We start from the raw sequence: 19,735 nt of genomic DNA, 5'->3' as shown, positions 1-19,735 counted from the left end.
AGGGCTGCAATCCCGTTGCCGGTCCCGGTCCGGTACGGGGGCGACACTGAGGGTTGCGATCCGTTGCCGGACACGGAAAAAGACAAAAAAAAAAAAAAAAGGACTTCATACTTAAATATGACCAGCAGCAAACAACCCCAAGAGTAAGCTGAGCCCCCCTAAAAATAGTATTAATAAAGTGTGGAATTCAGGTGTGGGGTGATCATAGACATATTAAATGACCTGGAAATTCTTCAGGAATATAGAAGATCAAAGAACAATTAAAAAACAGGAAACTGGGAACAAGCAATCATAATTTCTAGTTTGTATCTGCACATTTATTTTACATCAGACAGATAAACAGTGATTCATAATTACCTCCTTCTATATCTGAGTCATTTCATTGGGTATGTCAAGGGCTACAAAGATAAGTACTAAATTGGTGTTAATAAAGTGTATACAGAATTCCCAAGCAAAAAAAGAAAAAAAGGAAAGTTGTAGCCAAGGAGGTCAGCATATCTGTGCACATCTGTAGCATATTTACTGAGAGCCGACTACGTTCCAACAAGTGGACGTGAAGAGAAGGGTACACAGGCTTCCTGTCTGCTTCCAGGGAAAATCAAAACTGCAGGGGGAATTGGGTTACCACAATTTGGGCACCACTGTTTTGAGAATCTGGGTGTCTGAATGCCTTGCGATTTTAATTTTCAACTATTTCACTAATAACACATCGAATAAGAGTAGAGAGATCCTGCTCCTCCTCTCAGTTCAGTCTCTGCATCACCTAGAGCAATCATTTAACCTTGCTGAGCCTCTGAGAAATCGGGATAATGATGCCCTATTTCTACTCTCCACTTCATAGTGATGTTCCCAGTATTTAGGCAAGAGGATGTCAATTAATAAGAGCCCCTTGAATTTCTTTAAAGCTGCTGAGCTGTCTGAGGTGGCATGACAACACATGGCAGGGTTAAAATCATTTGCACTTATTTTGGTACTTATATTAAATATTTATAATGCTGTATTTACACTCACAGACAAGTCAACTCCCTGTTGTCTGTTATATAATATTTACTCACATGCATTTTTGAGCTGAGATTGACTCTTTCAGCCTCTCAGCCCATTTTGAAGGTGGGTTATCCCTGGAAAGTGGCATGTTGGGGGTTCAAGCAAACATTTGAGGAAGGGCCCCTCCCAGAAAACTTTCTTCCATGCCTTTTACCTGCTGCCAGTGCTGCTCACTTCTTGAGGTTTTTGCCAGCCCTTACACCGCTCTCTCCTGAACGCGCTTGCCCTCCTTGCAGCTCCTCTGTTTCTTCTTTCAGACCTCTGCAGCCAGCCCCATCCACTCTTGTCTCCCGGCTCATGGTCCTTTCCCTCCCACCAGTGGCTTCGTAGGAGCAGTTGCCGTGGCCACTTAGGGTGTCACCTCAGCAGCCCACAGTGCTCCTGTCTAGCAGGCCAGCCCCAGCACTGCGGGACATGTGGAGACAGACAATGCCCGGCACCCTTTGTTGGTGGGGACATGGCAGAAGATAGCCAGTGTCTCTCCCCACCCCCACCCCACCATCTGCTTGACCACACTCCCTCTCTGTACTCCTTGGCCTCTGTTGTTACTACATGGGCTAGTGAGATGGGAATGTCAAATTATCTGGGGACTGTTTCAATGCTAATCTGAAGAAAAGCCACTAGGCCTCATTACCAGTGTGTACTGACACCAGTACATAAGCACTGGATTACACTGTAATCCATCAGAGAATGAATTATGGAAAGTTTTTAAGCAGGCATTCAGCAGTATCCAAGTGGGGGGTGGGGGGGAACGGCCCTGTTTCCCTTCCTGTAGGGTAGGAATTCTTATCTTTAGCCTTTCAACAAGCATAAAGTTTTCCCCATCCTTTTTGGGGTTGGTTCACTCAAGATGATAGTGCAGTCAAAATGTCAGAGGTGGTCCTGAGTGAGAAGGTTCAGGGTCTTAAAAGCCAAGAAAGGGGCATTACTGAGTTAGTGGAGTCAGGTGAGTCTCATTCTGTGTTGGGGGTCCCCAAGACCACCCTTAGGCTTAATGATTCACTAGAAGGACTCACAGGACTCAAAAAAACTGTTATGATTATGGTTTATCACAGCAAAAGACTACAGATTAACAGCAGCAAGGGAAAAGGTGCATGGGGCAAGGTCCTGGAGGAACTAGGCACAAGCCTCCAGGTGTCCTTTCCCAGTGGAGTCACACAGATATGCTTAACTTTTCCAGCAACAATTTCTGACAACACGTGCAAAGTGTTGTCAGTCAGGGAAGTTCACCTGAGCCTTGGTATCCAGTATTTGTACTAGGGTCAGCCACATAGGCATGCAATACCAGCGTGACTGACCTCAGTTACTCAGACTCCCAGTCCCTCTTCCCTCACCCCCCAGGCAAAAATAGGGTTCACTGTAAATCACACTGTTGGAATAAACTACCTAATCAAACTAGGCCAAAGCCCAGGGCCTCAGGCATGCAAAGCACTCTTTGGGCAGGATATTACAAGGACTCAGAGCTCATCTCTCAATAGCAAGTCCTGAAAACAGGCCTGTATGGAAATATGCAGGGTTTGAGCAACCCACACCTGCTAAGTTAACCCTTCCCGGCTCACATTCCCAGCGTCGAGACACTTGAAGGCTTTGACCACATGTACCTCAGCTGTTACCTTCCAGGAGTAATATCCTCTCTACCTTCCCCATGGGACTATTGTCATTCAGAGTAGTAGCCACTGAACTATTTCCAGGGCTGTCTGGGTAGCTCAGTTGGTTAGAGAGTGGTGTTACAACACTAAAGCGAAGGGCTCAGATCCCCCCATCAGCCAGCCGCCAAAAAATAAATTTAAAAAAAAATAAATGAACTGTTTCCACAAAAAGCAGGTCATCTACAGCAAGGACACTGTAAATTATCCTTGTTATTATCGTAATCATTATTATTCAGGGGGTGGTGGCATGGGAATGAGCCTATGATGCCTCCTTGTTATCTCACAACAGGCCAGATTCCGAAGGCAAAGACAACTTCGGGCAGTATGTCCACTCTGCACGGCATTAACCTTCTCCCTGGTTTTTTTCTGTCTCCCTTTCCCTGGCAGTGGCTCAGAAACCCTGGCCCCCAGCATGAGAAGCGGACCCTGTTTGGAGACATGGTGTGCTTCTTGTTTATAACTCCCCTGGCCACCATCTCGGGCTGGCTGTGCCTGCGGGGCGCCGTGGACCACCTGCACTTTAGTAGTCGGCTCGAAGCCGTCGGACTGATTGCACTCACTGTCGCACTCTTCACCATTTACCTCTTTTGGACACTAGTAAGTATGGCCGGTGGCCGGGGTTCAGGCCAGCTGAAGCTGGCAGCCTCACAGCTGCCACAAGCCTTCCCTCCTGTCTGTAGTACGTCTCACCTGCCTGGTAGCAAACAGACTTAAATGCCGGCAGGAGGATGTGATTTGGCTTATTACTGCATGTGAGTGTGAGTGTGAGAGAGAGAGAGAGAGTGTGTGTGTCTGTGTGTATTTGCACTGCAAGGAAGAGCAGACCAAATAAAGAAAAAGCCCAGCTTCTGAGTGCCCATCATTCAAAGGCACACCCCCTGAGCACATCCCTCCTCTAGTAGTCCAGGAGTCCGTCTGTCATGAGGCATGGTGCTCTCTCTCTCTCTCTTGTTTCTGTTTCTCACTTACTGGGATTGTAGTATATTGTGAATGATGTACTTGGCCACTTTTGCTGCCACTGTCTGCACAGACCATGAATCCTCTCTGCTGGTTATTTTCTTCTTCTGCCCTGACACAGCCTAAAGTCTTTGTTTGGATATGGAACCACACTTTGCCTGATGATTATTCTGTGTGTTTAGATATTGACTCTGCTGCCCATAAAAGCACTAATTTATCTAGCTGAGAAGCTGCCACCAAAGAAAAGCTATTTCGCGATGTCTTACTGCTGTATATGAGGAAGAATTTTTAAATATCTTTTTTTTCATTCTTTTAACTTCCTGCAGTAAGTGGATTGCTTGGGCACCAGTTGGCAGCACCAACAAAGTGCAGGGTTTGATCTCTCCCCTTATGCTCCCTCTGGGAGCGGCAGAGAAGGACGTCACTACCTTCTAGAATATTTTCAGAAGCCGGGCCCCCTGCTTCCTGGCATTACTTTCCTGTGCCTGCTCATTTCTAATCGGAGCACGTTCCATTGTTATTCAATACATATTTCCTGTCTAACACGTACCATTCCCATATCCCATAGCACAGTGTCAGCATGTGGAAGCTGCTGCTTATGCTCACACTTCCTCCCTTCTTCTGTCTCCCAAACCCTGTTCCATCAGCTGCCACTCCTACGACCCTGTTCATTTCACTCTTCATCATGTGGCTCTGCCAGCTCTGTATCTCCCTTCCCATGAGAGTGTTCAGACAGTAAGGGAACACATTTCAGTCTCTGTAAGAAAAACCTGACTTGAGCCTTGGTAAATGGGGAGTTTTCTAATGGTAAGGATTTATCTGAGTCCTCTGATTAATTTAGACTTTTCTTTCCCAGGCTAATGAAGCCCCAGGTGAAACTATTATTGCCTCTTTTAAAAGTGCATGCTTCCAAAGCGTGTCCTGGTTCATTATGAATCAAGCAATGAAGCTGATCCAGAAGCTTCTTTTGTGACGGAAGAGGGGTTATGAATAAGCCATTAAATAGTCTAACTAGCACCATCCAACTGTCAACTGCACCACCTTGGGAAAGTCATTTCACTTCTCTGAGCCTCAGTGTCCTCATTGGTAAAGTTGGGCTGGTAGTAATGTCCATGCTGCCAACTTCCCCTGGTGTTAGGAGAGTGAAGTGAAAGAGTACACGGGAAAGCACTTTGCAAATCATCATTAAGTGTAAGTCTTCACCATATTCAGAGGTTTTCTAGTTTATGATTTTTCTTAGAAGAGTTTCTACGATGAAGGACAGGTGAAGGTAAGACTGAAATGCTGGGCTTTCAAAACCAGTTTAAGACCTTTTTGAAAACCTGCTTTGTAAAGCATACACTTATGTAATAGAAAGAAAAAAAAAAGGGTGGGAGATGGGGGTGNTGTAAGTCTTCACCATATTCAGAGGTTTTCTAGTTTATGATTTTTCTTAGAAGAGTTTCTACGATGAAGGACAGGTGAAGGTAAGACTGAAATGCTGGGCTTTCAAAACCAGTTTAAGACCTTTTTGAAAACCTGCTTTGTAAAGCATACACTTATGTAATAGAAAGAAAAAAAAAAGGGTGGGAGATGGGGGTGGCAGGGAAGGAAAAAAGGAAGAAAAAGAAGATCTAGAGAAAAATGGTCGTGACCCTGTTTCATTTTCCATATCAGGTGAAAGGAAGGTTTGGGTGGGAAAGTACCTAAACTAGGTTCTTTGAGAAGGAAGATAATATACTTCATTCCAGAAATGTTTCCAGGAGGCAGTGCTACCTAGTAAAGTGCAATGAAGGACAGGTGAAGATAAGACTGAAATGCTGGGCTTTCAAAACCAGTTTAAGACCTTTTTGAAAACCTGCTTTGTAAAGCATACACTTATCTAATAGAAAGAAAAAAAAAGGGTGGGAGATGGGGAGTCGCAGGGAAGGAAAAAAGGAAGAAAAAGAAGATCTAGAGAAAAATGGTCGTGACCCTGTTTCATTTCCCATATCAGGTGAAAGGAAGGTTTGGGTGGGAAAGTACCTAAACTAGGTTCTTTGAGGAGGAAGATAATATACTTCATTCCAGAAATGTTTCCAGGAGGCAGTGCTACCTAGTAAAGTGCATGCATTTAGAATCCAAAGGCCCAGTGTTTAAACCCAACGTTTAGGGCCGGCCCGGTGGCGCACTGGAAAGTGTGCCGCTTGGGAGCGCGGTGGTGCCTGCTGAGGGTTCAGATCCCATGTGGAGACCGGTTCCCGCTCACTGGCTGAGCGTGGTGCGGGCGCAACACCGAGGGTTGCGATCCCATTACCGGTCAGTAAAAAAAAGACAAAAAAAAAAAAAACCCAACGTTTAGCATCCTAATAGCTGTGTAACTTCAAATAGGAAAGACACTTAACCTCTCTGATCATCCTGCCTTTTATACAGAAAAATGGAGGAAATAATTGAAAACCCCTGGGTCAATGAGCTACTGTGGAGAATAAGTAGGATAACACCTGAGAACATATATCCAAGGACCCAGCATAGTGCTGCCCCCACTTTCTTTCCATGGCTTGCCTGCTCCCCCAACTCCCACCCTCCCCCAGCCCTCTAAAAAATGCAGAGTAGTAGGAGGAAAAGAAAGGCCCTTCTGCCCTTGACTGGTGTGAGAAACGTGCTGTGCAGACAGCTCAGCAATAGGTTACTGAATATAGAATAACTCCTTCCCAGATAAATGCTGTACTGAGCAGCCCTGGCAAGAGCGGTAATTCAGAAGCTGACAGCACTTGGAAACTGCCCTACGGCAGAAACCCATGGTAAACAAGCTGTCAAGCTTAAGGAGAATATGCTGTGAAAATGTCTTAGATAAACAAACACGGTGTCAGTTGAAGCCTGGCTCCTCAAAGGAGCTGTTCCTGGAAGGACCTCGCCACCGGTGCTGTGTGAGGGACAAGCACTCTCACCGCACACCTCAAAGTGCCTTTGGACTTTTTCGCGGGCTCACGTGACCAAAACAGCCCAGTCTTGATGCAAACTCCTACCCTCTTCAATCTGCTGTGTTCCAGAAGCTGCCTGGGACCCAGGAGGCCAGGGCCATAGCCATTTCCACTCCAAGAGCTCAGGCAAAAGTGCCCCAGAAACACAGTTCATGTCACAAATGCTTTGAAGCCCATACACAGACACAAAGATGAGAACTGAGTACACATTAAGCATGAAGAAATGGTCTGTAATGGACTTGTCTTAGTCCCTAGAGCTGTGACAATCGAGGCACCATGGCTGAGGAAGTCTTTCTGTTCACTGCATCCCAGATGCAACCAGTGACCGGCACAGAGCAAATAAATGAATGGCCTGGTTCCTCCAAGACTAACTCTCAGTCCCATGGGTTGATCATTTAACGGGTGGCCCTATGGTGTAATGGTTAGCAACCTGGCCATGGGTTGATCATTTAGATTCTTGTTATAAAGGCCGGAACCTCCAACAGAACACTGTACCAGCAAGGACACTGTGGGGCTGCTTTAGACACATCCCCCAACAGCCAATGGGCGGCCTGAGAGTGCTCAGCAGCATCTCACCATGGCCAGTTTACTGCCAGGCAGCCTTCTCCACGGTGCCGTCAGAGATAGGTGAGCTGAGCCCATTACTGGGAAGGTAACTTACCAAAGCCCTGGCCCCGTCAATAGGCTTAAGTCATGCCCTAACTTCTGGAGGGAAAGGACGAAAAATATATATGTAATCAAAAGATTTCCCAAAGCCTGCTGTGACTTTACAGCAAACCTTCGCCACAGCCTCAGCCACCTCCCTGATGGGGAGAGGTGGGTGCTAACATTTTCTAACCCTTCTTGTGTCATTCATGTGATCACAACGCTGAACAACAGACCTTGCCCATGATAGGTTAGTTATAGCCTTTAGATCAGTAAATGAATGAACTTCAGGAAACCCACCTCAAGAGGAGTAGTACTTTTAGAATAGGGCCCTATAGTCTTTCTTCCTACTCTCTCCTTAAAACCTCAGAAAATTAATATCTAAATGAAGTTCCTAACATTATTATTACAGCATCTTTTTGGTTTATGTTGTTCATTTTTTCCTCACTACCTTTTTATTTATCTAAATTAAAACTCTTTTTTGCCTGCTGTATTGCATGGCAAGGAGGAAGCATCTTGGAGCATCTAGAGACAGGCACTAATCCTGGGCTGCTGCCAGCCTGTGGTCTCATCTGCACTGTGCTCTCCTTCCTCTATTTTCTCTGATAGGGAGTCATCTTCATAAGATGCCTTCTTCTTATTGATTGGATTTGCCTGCTCTGTGGTGGTTAACGGCAATTAAAATAGATTAATGTATAATAAGATCTCATCTGTCTGTCTACACAAGGGGGTGATTTTATTTCCCGTCCAGGGAACCAGGAAAACTGCTAAGTCCTCGACTCCCTGTGTTCTCTGAAGCAGTGCTTCTCAGTCTTCAATGTACATGCAAATCACCTGGGGATCTTGTGAAAATGAACTCTGATTCCTTATGTCTGGGCGGGCCCCAAATCCTGATATTCTAACAAGCTCACAGGTGATGCTAATGGTTCACAGACTGCTAATGGTTCACGACCACACAGAGAGCAAGGCCTAGCTTGTGTTTAGTTTTCAGGGGTCTGGGCGGGCCCCAAATCCTGATATTCTAACAAGCTCACAGGTGATGCAGACTGCTAATGGTTCACGACCACACAGAGAGCAAGGCCTAGCTTGTGTTTAGTTTTCAGGTATATCTAAGAAGGAATGTCACAAAATTATCATCTTCTTTTTCATATTTAACACATGAAAAATAACAGGCAAGAACACTAACAGGTGTGTGAGGCTCTATGCTAAGTGCTTTATATTATCTGAGATACTATCATTCACGTTTTACAAATGAGGAAACAGAAGCTTGTTGATGACAAATCACGTCCCAGAGTCATGCAGCCACTGAGTGGAGGATGGGGACTCCAGCCTGATGTGCCTGGTCCCAGAGCCTGTGCCTGCTCCGCATGCTGTAGAGGAAGGTGCTGCCTGCAGGCACCCACAGGTACTTCTCTTCAGCATCACAAAGGAAGGGACTCTTGATTTGAAACTCAGCCTTCCTGTAATATTTCCAGATTCCAGACTTCTTGTATTGCCAAAGTTCTTCATTAGCACTTGGGTGCATTCTACCTCTTTCCTGCCCTTGGCCCTGAACAGCAGGCTTTCCAACCTGCCTCTCCTACATTTATGAGCAACACCAAGCCACAGCAGCACAGAATAGCTATAAGAGAATCAAGCTTTTAAAAGAAACAAACAAAGAAACCTGATCCACTTTGGCATGTTCAGGGCCTTGTGGAGAAAAGCACATCTGTGTGAGTTTAAAAGCTTATATTTTCATACTCAAATCTCATTGGCACTCAGCCTGTGGCATCTGCTTCCTAGCCTCAGAAATTGGAGCAAGTGGCCTTGAATTCCATGATCCTGCCATGAAGACTAACAAGCCCATTCTGATCAAGGGCCTATACTCTCCTCTACTTCCAGAAATGCTGAACTCAAACCATCGGGTTAGCCCACTTCGTGCTAACTGTGGACCCTTATTAGGGTCAACACAGCCCCTGATCCTTCCCCTCCCCCACGAGAATTAAAAGCCCAGACATGGGTGATTTGTCACTCTAAGCTCATGTGCACCTTCCTTCCCAACACTTACCTAGTCATCTAGATGCACTCAAACTGGAACCTACCGCCATTTTAAAAGGCAGTTTGTACATCTTGAAAAGTACAGACTGAATTTCCCAGGCAGTCTATCAATGCTTTATGCCAGCCATCTCCAAAACAAACGACAGGTTTAAGTGTCTCATTCCAGTATATTTACATAAAAAGCAAGCACTTCAGGGACACAGATATGTCACAATTGACCATAGGGTTCACTGCTCATACTGTCATGTATAAGAGAGGCTTACGTTTGAAGCAGTGTTGCAATCAGAAAGCATCGGGTGTTATTCACTCATTCACTCAGCAAACTCTCCTGAGCAACTTCCTAAGTGCCAGGCACTGTGACAGATGCTGGGCATACAAAGATAAATACAACACAAGCCCTGCTCTAAAGATGCTTCCAGTGCAGGGGGAGAGAGAAACATGTACAGTGGTGTCCAGGGCACCGATGCCATGCTGAGGTAGGCACAAGGCACTGTGGACACCCATAGAAGTTGTGCCACCCCCAGCCCGAGACTCAAGAAGACTTATCAGAAGACTTGCTGCCCATGCTGGGACTTCCTCACTGGAAGCTATAGAATGTTGAAGCTGGAGGCAATCAGGGATCACCTATTGGGGCCACCAAGTGCAGTTGTGCAAGTTGTCCACAGCACAAAACAAGGGTATAAATGGGGTCCTTTGAGTTGTGCAGTGTGTAACGGGCAGGCAGGTGCATGAAGCCTAGCATCTCTCTCATTTAACAGAGAGGAACTTGAGGACCAGACAGACACATTGCCCAGGTCACACAGCTGGACCAGGGCTGGCGTTGTATTCACTCTCTGTTCTGCTGCCTCCAGCCACCCTTCTTCACAGCGGATGTTTTATGGCCCAGAACATGGCTAGCCCCAAAATAAATCCAAACTCAGAAAGAACCTCATTTTCCGATTCATACCCTGATTTTTCCCAGTATGAAGAGGAGCAAAGGAAGCCACCCACACGAGCCCTGCCCAGGGGTTCACACATGGGGTGCTCTTTGGTCGGTACCCAATCTCCCAACACTCAACTGCCTGCTAGGGCAGTTCTGCCCAGGGTTCTTGCCCCACTGTAGTGCTGCTAGCTCTTTGAAAGTGTTAAATGACATGTTTGTTTCTTGGACTGATTATCAATGTCTGCTTACCTGAATACTTTCTCTTATTTTTCCTCTCCCACGCCCAGGTGTCATTTAGGTACCACTGTCGATTGTACAACGAATGGCGTCGGACCAATCAGAGGGTGATTCTCCTCATTCCAAAGTCTGTCAATGTACCTTCTAACCAGCAGTCCTTGCTGGGCCTCCATTCAGCCAAGAGGAACTCTAAGGAGACAATTGTTTGATTTTTGTGTGGTTGGTTGGTTGGTTGGTTGATTTTTTGTTTGGGGTTCAGAAGTTTCTGCACTGGGGCCATGCACTGAGCCACCCCCACGCCCTTCCTTAAACCTGTGGGTCTAAGAACATCCAGAGCCGGATTAACACATCGCCCCGAGCAATGACCTCCTCCAGAAGAAAGCAAACGCTGTCGTACTTCAAATCATGGATGCTGCAATCATATGATATTTGCTAAGCTGCCAAACGTGTATTTAGCAGATACTGTATGGAATTTCCTGAACACCTCTTTAACGTATGAGGAAGATTGTACTGCTAAGAATGCAATTCAATCCTTCCTTTTTTATTACTATTTCAAATATATATATATATATATATATTAAACTTAGATGATAATTACAATCGAAAGCCAACGTCAAAACTGGTTTCTTGGTTTGGATGGGTTTTATTTGGGTTAGTTTATTTGTTCTCCAGGTGGATTCTTTGGGATAATCTGACAGCTTGAGTGGTCTTTCTCATCTCTTTCATGTCCCTCACTCACGGAGACAGCATAACGATTGCAGAAAAGTCATATTTGAAGTATGTTTTGTACTAAACTTCATTTAGTTATTGTTTTTAAAGGGGGGGGGGAGGCGTGGCAACTCTCCACACAGTGAGCTGTTTATTTAAATATCATTAAGGAGAAAAAAAAAATTATGGTGAGAAGCACGCTCTTTCAACTTGTTTGGTACTGACAGCTGATAGAAGCTATTTTCTAATAATAAATATCCAGTGTGTGAAAGACAACCCCTACTGATGGCAGTACTCTTTTTTTTTTTTAGTCATAAAACCTGTGAAGTTTCCCAAAGTAGGTTTGAAAAAGAAAAAAAAAAAAGGGAAAGCAAAGAGGTTGGTGTTCTTTCTCCCATCTCATTTAGTGCATGTCTTAATTCTGCATCCGTAATGAATTGGAGGATCATCAGACATTCTAGGAACCCTAGACTTGTTTTGCATATCAATTAGTGTTCCCATTGCTCTACTGAATTTCTAACTTGACAGGTAGATGTGGCAAAAAAAAGCCTGTCCTAGCAGCCGATCACTTAGTCTAAGACCCCTTTGTCTGATTTTCAAAAAAAGGAGCCCCACGCAGTGCCTTCTTCCAACCATGAGCCAATTCTGTCACAGGCCAAAATAGACTTTTTCTAAGGGTTCCATGTCCTCTTTCATCCGTCACAGTGTGAAGGGACTGATCCACAGCCTGCTTCATGCGGACACTGAACCAGGTAGCGCCACCTCCCGAGGCAAGCACCCGCACACGCCGCAGGCTGGGGGCCGAGCCAGCTTCGGGGAATGCTTAAAATATGGATTTCTAGTACATGACCCACATTCTGAGTATCACTCCAGCGTCTGCCTTATGCTCCCCACGTGGGAGGGCAAAAAAGTGCAAAAGAATGGGCAACGAGGAGGTAATGATTTTTGTCTGCAGATTGATGGAGCTGATGCAGGTGTCTGCCATGTGGGGCCAGGCCCTCCATTTACAGGCTGCTCCCCACGCTGCCCGGGGAGGCAAACAGCTGTACTGCTCTCTGCTGCAAACTCAGATGTGCTTTATGACTTGTGACAATAGAGTTCCTCCCCACCACGCTTCACTTCGACACTTCAATTCCAGTAATATACATCTCAGCCCTTCTGTTTACCCGGCCTTGCTCACCCCTCGGGGCTGTCATTAGCTGCAGCACCATCAACCGTTTCTTAATTGACCTTTTTAAAATGCTGGACACCACTGGCTGCACGCAGCTGTCACACATTAAATTTCCAGAGCAAAGAGTCCAACTTGGTAGCTTGTGAGGCCTGTAATATACTTGATAAACGCTGTCCACCCAGCCTTGGTCCCTGAGCTGTCAGGTTAACCGGTGACACCTCAACTGAATGGCACAACATTCATGAGAGGACCATACCCTTTCTCTTTCCTGCTTCTTCCATGAATTAAGGAAGCGGCAGACTCCCAGGATCATTTCCTGTTGAGGTTGGCTGCAGAGAATTCCTGCTGTCTTGGTTCAAGAGATGAAAAATAATGACACTATCAAAGGCAGGCAGATCCCAGGCAGCTGACCAAGCTCCTCACTGAGAAGGGTTGACACATTAGCTCTGCGCCTGTGCCACATCTCTGTCCCCATATTTGCATCCCCACCCTGGGAAGTAAAGCTGAGTCTAAGATGCACAGAGTAGGTTGCATGTGGGGTGGTGGCCAGGACACCCTGGCAGTCAAGTATGACAGTATCAGTGCCTTCCTTCCCAGGCCACCAGCTTGGGACCTCCTTGTGAGAGACCCTGATTCCCATCAGCACCAAGGTCCATCTGGGAGTCTAAAAATTCTTGGAGGATACTTCATCCCCTCTTGGTCTTTTACCCCTGAGGTTGTTCAAGGTAGGAGAGTCTAGGGACTGCAGCATGTGCATAAGGGCACCCTGCCAAGAGAGCATGAGGACAGGTGGAGGCTGAGATTCAGGCTCTGCTCCTGCCTGCAAGCCAGGCTCCAGGGAAAGGGAGCATCTGCCTGAAGAAAGGTGCCTTTTGCTAAGGGGCACAAAGTCGCCATATGGGTTACTAGCAGCCTTGCTAGCCTTGTTCTCTTCCTTTGCTTCTTTCTTTTTGAAAGATCAAGAAGCAGAGGAAGGGATGAGGAGCGGGAACAGGTAAAGGGTGCTGGTGTTTCACTGCTTCTCTTCCACTGACTTCTTACACAGCTCTCTTTCCTGCCGTGATCCCATCCTGTTTTTCTTTAGCATGTCATGTAGAGACAAATGTGTGTCATGTTGAAGCCAGAGGGGGACTTAACAACTAAAACGAGTCCAGCGTGCTCTTGCCTGCCCTGCGTGTGATACTGGATGTTCTCATGTGGGGGTAGGACGAGGACACAGAGCATCCACACAAATTCTACGGCTCCTCAGAGAACTGAGCAGAAGCTCAGAAGAGCTGTTAAGATCCAATTAAGGAAAAATAAATGGCATGATTTGCAAGTTACTTTGATTTGTCTTTCCTTGTCCTGGTCTCCCCTGCCCTGAGTGCCTGGGCCCTGCCATGGATGTCACTTTCAGCTGGGCTGTAGCCATAGTCCTTTCATTTTCAGTGAAAGTGACTCGTCTGGGCATGGAGGAGCCAAAGGAGAAAATGGAAGTGAAGCCCAGCTGACCCGCACTTAGGCAAGCAGCCAGCTGCAGGTTCAATTTCCTCCCGGGGCCTCTTTGTTCCCCTCTGAGCACTGTCTGCTCTGAGCACTGTCCTCTAGCTGAGCTCCAGATCTGTGCCTGCGCCACGCCTCTTTCTCTCATATTTGTATCCCCTCTGCCTTCCTTGATACTCCACACAGTTTACATAGCTTCCCGTACTAGGTTCTGCCCCAAGGCCAGAAGAACCTGAGGAGGAAAGAGCTAGGAAATGAAATGAGTAAATGCTCCCTTTCCACTTCGGAGTATTCCTAGAAGTTGTCTGAAGATCAGCCACACAGTTTGTAATCCCTAGTGCTAGATGAGAAATGTAGAGTTGTGATTCGCAAGCCTGAAGTGGGAAAGGAGTTGGGCCAATGGGTGGGGACAGGGTTCAGGATTATTTTAGGAGGAAAAGGTTGGGACTGTGATGGACCTGGCTTGCCACTGTCCTTCCTGGCCAAGCACACAGAGGATCTACTGACTGGCAGATTGACCATGTGAAATCTGGTGCTGCTGTGGTTGGAGTCATAAGAAATTGGCACTGCAGCTAGTGTTGTCTGGGCAACTGCTCACTCTCTCAAAACGTGCCAGTCTGCAGAAATGCATGGGCTACGATCCACCTTTTTTGGCTTCATAAAAGTCTCAGTGTCAGAAGTTGGCTTTGGCACATTCTGCCTTTCCCTTGCTGTTTTAGTTGTTCTGGGGTGATTCTGGCTCTGCTTCCCAATGCAGTAGTGCAGAAGAGAACCAGCTAGGGAGTCAAACAACCTGAGTTTGAATTCTGGTTCTGCAACATCCCTGCTGCAGATTATGGACAAGAGATCCCCACCTATCCAACCCTCAGTTTTTGTCTCTACGACATATAGTTTTTGTAAGATGTGCAAGCCTTGGCTCCCAGTAGTTCATGAATTAATGGCAATGCCCTTCACTTTCCCTCCTTCCACTCAGTTGCTACCATCTGGGTTATTTTGCCCTAGCCTGGGTTTCGGTGAGCAATTTTTTTTTTTTTTGTCTTTTTGTCTTTTTTTCGTGACCGGCAACGGATCGCAACCCTCAGTGTCGCGCCCATACCGGACCGGGACCGGCAACGGGATCGCAACCCTCGGTGTTGCCCCCGCTCCTCGCTCAGCCAGTGGGCGGCCGGTCTGTATGTGGGATCTGAACCCTTGGCGGGAGCGCCGCCACGCTTCCCAAGTGGCGCACTGTAGCAGTGCACCACCGGGCCGGCCCCTCGGTGAGCAATTTTGATAATCAATTTGAAAGTCCATAAACATTGTTTTGAAATCCTTTTCAAAAAAATAGGGATTAATTTTAGATAGTTAACAGATGTTTATTGTGTATTGTGCTTGGGAGTAAAAGGAACTGTAAGAGACCTTCTGGAGGTTGAAGTTGCTGACTTGATTGAGATCTTTGAATTATGTGTAGATTTTGATTTTCCTTGCATTTCCTGATACTGGAGCCTATGGCTAATGGAGAATTCATTACAGATTTTTAAAATTTGCTAGTTCTGAGTCTAGTGCTACAGAGGAAAACAAATACAGCCCATCAGCTGTCTGTGTTCCCAGAAATGAGGGACTCATGAATCACTGAGATCATACATCCCATGCCTTCTTGGAGGCTCTAAATTCTGGGCACAAAGACAGCAGAAGGAGAGTTGGCTTGGAGAGCCCTGCTTTGTTCCCAGACACTCTTTTTTTTTTTTTTTTTGGAACACGCTTCACCTAACAGGGCCATAGTTTCCCCGTCAAGGAAATGAATATATGGTCCCTCCCTATCAAAGGTTTTACTTTATCTTATTCGTGGACATCAGGTGCAAAGAAATAATTTAATCATACATTTTAGTTTATGACAATTTCTATCACCATCAGTCTGTGCCGGTCCCTGTTCTTTTTCAATCCACAAATACATGTACAGTGCCAGGCACTTCCCATAAGCCACGGGCTACGAAAATTACCTCCTTTAATTGTTGTAACAACCCTATCTACTGCCACATAACAAAACTCAGTGGTCTAAAACAGTCACTTTATTGTATCTCTCTATTTCCTGGTGTTGGGAAAATATAGGAAAAATGGTCAGGGCCCCTCAGATGTTCAGAATGTTGCGGAGCATTTGATGTAAATAAGCATCTGTACTCAGGTGTTCCTTGGTTATCCAGTGTAATTGCACATGTGCACCCAGGTGTCCTGGGTTATGGACTTAAGTATAAGGATGAGTGGCTCTGATCCATGGCGCCTCTGATCCATGGGCCATCCATCCCCGGGATGGCCCCCCATGGGGGGTGTGGGCATGGGGAGGCCACTGCTGCTGCTGCTGGAGGAGGCTGCTGCTAGCGCCCCCCGGGACGCTCTGCAAGGCCACTGTCACTGCTGGACCTGTAAGCTACTGCCGCTGAGGAAGCTGAGGACTGAGCTCATGTCATCTGTCAACAGCTCCTGGAATCTTTCTCAATTACCTAGCATGGACCTGCGTGTAAAGGGTCTGGGGACCCAGCCTGGCATGTGAGGGGTCTGGTGACCCCGTCTGTACAATGGGTTTGGAGGGTCTCAGCCTTAGCTCTGACAACATAAATGAAAACTTAGTATAACTAAAATAATGAAACATTTTGGCTTTGGTTATGATTTGCCTCACTTTGCAATTGGCATCGTCGGCAGGATTACTTTACACGTGGGGTGGCGGGGACTGAGCTGGGCATTCCCCGGACGGTGCCTCCCGTGCGATGGCAGAGGTGCTCCTCCACGGGGCCGCGCTCTCGGCTGCGGCTCAGGCTTCCAAGAGGGAAGACGCGTCCTCCCGCTGAAACGCCCGGGCTTCCGAGTCCCAGGGCGGCGCTTTCTCCGCATCCTGTTGGTCAAAGCAGCCCCAGGCCCCGCCTCTTGTGGGAGGAGCTGCAGCCCAAACAGGGAGGGACCGAACTGTTCGGGGCCCTTTTCCTTTCGGAGGTGAGCTACCAGTCCCTTTTTACCGAGAGGTGGTTGTTACCCGAGGTGACAGAGCCAGTAAGAAGCAGGGCCGGGATTCAGACCCGGGCGGTCAGCCTCGGGCGTGCACGCTCTTAACCACTGTGCTGCGACGCCTCTCCGCGGCTGTCCTCAGATGCCCGCCCTGCACGCCTCAGCTCCACTCTCGTCTCCTTCCTCCATGAGGCACCCGCTCTAGTAATTGTCTGAAGTACAAACTGAATATGTCTATATCTTTGCAAAATAGATCGTTTTCTGAGTATATGTCTTAATTTACATAAAAAGTATTCTGTTATAATTCTCTTTCCCACTTACTGTGCATTGAAGATCTCTCCATGTTGCTGTATGTGTATCTAGCTCATTGCTTCCAATGGCTGCTTGGGATTCCGTTTTACTTTTCCATTCTCTTCATGCTACTGTCAACTGCCTGTCCCAGCCAGCAGTGCCGTCTGTGGTGGACAGCCTGGTACACATCTCTGCATGGGCCCACCAGAAAGTTTCTCTGGGTTAGTATCCATCAGTGGGAATGCTGGGTGTAGTGGATTGAATGATGTCCACCCAAAACTCACTGAAGCTTGAATTGTGTCCCCCAGACTTTATGTATTAGAAACCTGGCCCCCACCATGACTGCTAAGATGGTGGGAAATCCTATTACTGTAATTGAAAGGTGGAGCCTTGAAGAGGTGATTGGATTGTAGGACTGTGCAGTAGTGAACGGATGAAAAATGGTGGTCAGGGGCTTGGTTCTGAGGGCTTTAAAAGGAGAGAGAGGAGAATCTCTCTCTTTCTCTCTCTCTCTCTCCTTCCACCATCTTGCAAGGTGAGATCCCCTGGGTCACTGTTGCCACCACCAGATGGACTTTTGGACTTCCCAGCCTCAGAAACTGTAAGCAATATACTTCGTTTTCTTTGTAAATCACCCAGTTTCAGGTATTTTGTTATAAGCAACAGAAACGGACTAATACACTGGGTGATAGGATGTTGACACATTTAATTTCACTATTTTTATATTCTCCAGAAGGACCTTACCACATTAGACACGCCCTGGCAGTGGTTGGGTTTTCTCATTTCTTTCCAACACTAGCTATTATTTATTTGTTCATTTTAGCCAATCCGAGAGTAAAACCTGTGTCTTATTGCTTATATCTGTTCAAATTTACATCTCCCTGATTTCATGTTAGGTTCCCTGTCTTTTCCTTTTTAGTCTCCTTAGTCAGTTTGATGGGCTGAGGCCTTCTCTCATTTGTTCAGTTTTCTCTTAACTTTGTAGATGGTATATGCTTTGTTGAACAGAGATCCTTAATTTTGACATACCAAATCTGGGTTTTGTCATGTGGTTTGTACTGTGGGTGGTCTTATTTAAATTTAGGAAGTCCTTTCTCATTCCAAAATAACAAAATTAATCTCTCCTATTTTCTTCCTTTAGCTTTATACTTTTATCTTTCACCCTTAGGCCTTTAATCTCTCTGGAGTTCATTTCTGTATATGGGTGGTATAATACAGAGTCCAACATTATCTCCCTAAAGTAGGCAATTTTTCTATCAGCATCTACTAAACGATCTCCCCTTTGCTCATTCATCGTAGTGTCACCTGGATCATATATCCAGGTGCACACAAGCTCGGGTCTGTTTCTGAGGATTCGATTTCTGGCTTTGTCTACTTGTCTGTTCCTGCATTACTTCACTGTGTTTCTTACTGTGGCTTCATAGTTCGTCTCAACATCCCGTGGAATGAGCAACTCCCCCCCCAACCCCCTGCTGACTTCACGCTTCTCTTTTTCAAAACTGATTTAGTTATTGTGATCAAGCTTTTTATTCCCATGTATAAATTTTAGAATTGTTAATCATTGAAAAGGTCTTGATAAAATTTTTATTGGAATTTCAGTGAATTTATATATTGGTTTCATGAAAATTGATATCTTGACAGTTTTTAGTGATCCCAGATGATGATCATAGCATATCACCATTAATCCAGCTGTTTTCATATCCTGTAATAGTTTTAATCTTTGTCAATAAAATTCTTGTTTGTCCTTTGTTAGCTTAATTCCTAAATATTTTTTGGTTGGCCCTGCTATTGTGACTATATCTTATTTTCTATGATATTTTCTAGTTGGTTAGAGCTGGTGTGGAGGAGCACTGGTGATGCTGTATCTCTGCTGAGCTCTGTGTGAGTTCTTATGGTTTGTTGATCCTGAGAGTTTGTCCCTTGTAAGCCTGCTCTTTGCTGACTTCATGCAGTAGCCAGGGCCCTCCGCAGCCCTTTCCTCACAGCCATGCTAGCAGGGCATTCGCTGGCTTCCCAGTCTTGGAGTGTGTTCAGAGTTTCTCCACCATTATGATATTCACCGTACATTTTTCTTACATATTTTCATCGGACTATTCTATTTCCCTTCAATGTCTAATACTCTATGAGGTTTTGAAATTATTATTTTAAGTAACAATAATAAAATGTAACTAATAACAACATTGAGAAATTTGTGTAACTTTCTACTATAATCCAATGTAGTGAGACACGTGCATCAGTGTTTCACCGCCCTTTCATTCCTGGATGAACCTTACTTAATTAGATTTTCTATATCCATATACAGATGTCCCTGAGTGTCCAGGGGGGATAGGTTCCCAGAACCCCTGCAGATACCAAAATTCGCAGCTGCTCATTTTTCTAATGTAAAGCAGAGTACTGTTTGCTTATAACCTAAGCACATCCTCCTGTATTTAAATCATCTCTAGCTTACTCATCATACCTAATGCAATGTAAATGCTATGTAAATAATTGTTATACTGTATTGTTTAATTTGTACTTTTTATTGTTATATTATCTTCATTTTTTTTTCCCCTCATATCTTCGAACCACGGTTGGGTGAATCTTGAGAAACCCTCAGATGTGGAGGGCTGACTGTGAATGTTGGAAACCACGGGTTTACACTGACACTGCCAGTTCTAACCCAGGACCACAGAGTTGA

General features: G+C 45.8%; 1 protein-coding gene across 1 annotated transcript in view; it reads left to right on the top strand.

The window, feature by feature from the left end:
* Nucleotides 1-11,414, top strand: part of MARCH3 (membrane-associated ring finger (C3HC4) 3, E3 ubiquitin protein ligase) — a 36,900-nt gene extending 25,486 nt beyond the window's left edge. Inside the window, exons 3-4 of the mRNA XM_008579048.1 lie at nucleotides 3,081-3,290; nucleotides 10,481-11,414. Coding sequence (XP_008577270.1) covers nucleotides 3,081-3,290; nucleotides 10,481-10,639 — 369 coding nt within the window. The 3' untranslated portion in view covers nucleotides 10,640-11,414. The remainder of the gene's footprint in view (nucleotides 1-3,080; nucleotides 3,291-10,480) is intronic.
* Nucleotides 11,415-19,735: the final 8,321 nt, after the last annotated feature.

Source organism: Galeopterus variegatus, unplaced genomic scaffold, assembly GCF_000696425.1.
Source record: "Galeopterus variegatus unplaced genomic scaffold, G_variegatus-3.0.2 Scaffold1800, whole genome shotgun sequence".
Classification (NCBI taxonomy): domain Eukaryota; kingdom Metazoa; phylum Chordata; class Mammalia; order Dermoptera; family Cynocephalidae; genus Galeopterus; species Galeopterus variegatus.
The sequence above is the reverse complement of the archived record's forward strand: the minus strand, read 5'-3'. Positions and strand labels throughout refer to the sequence as shown.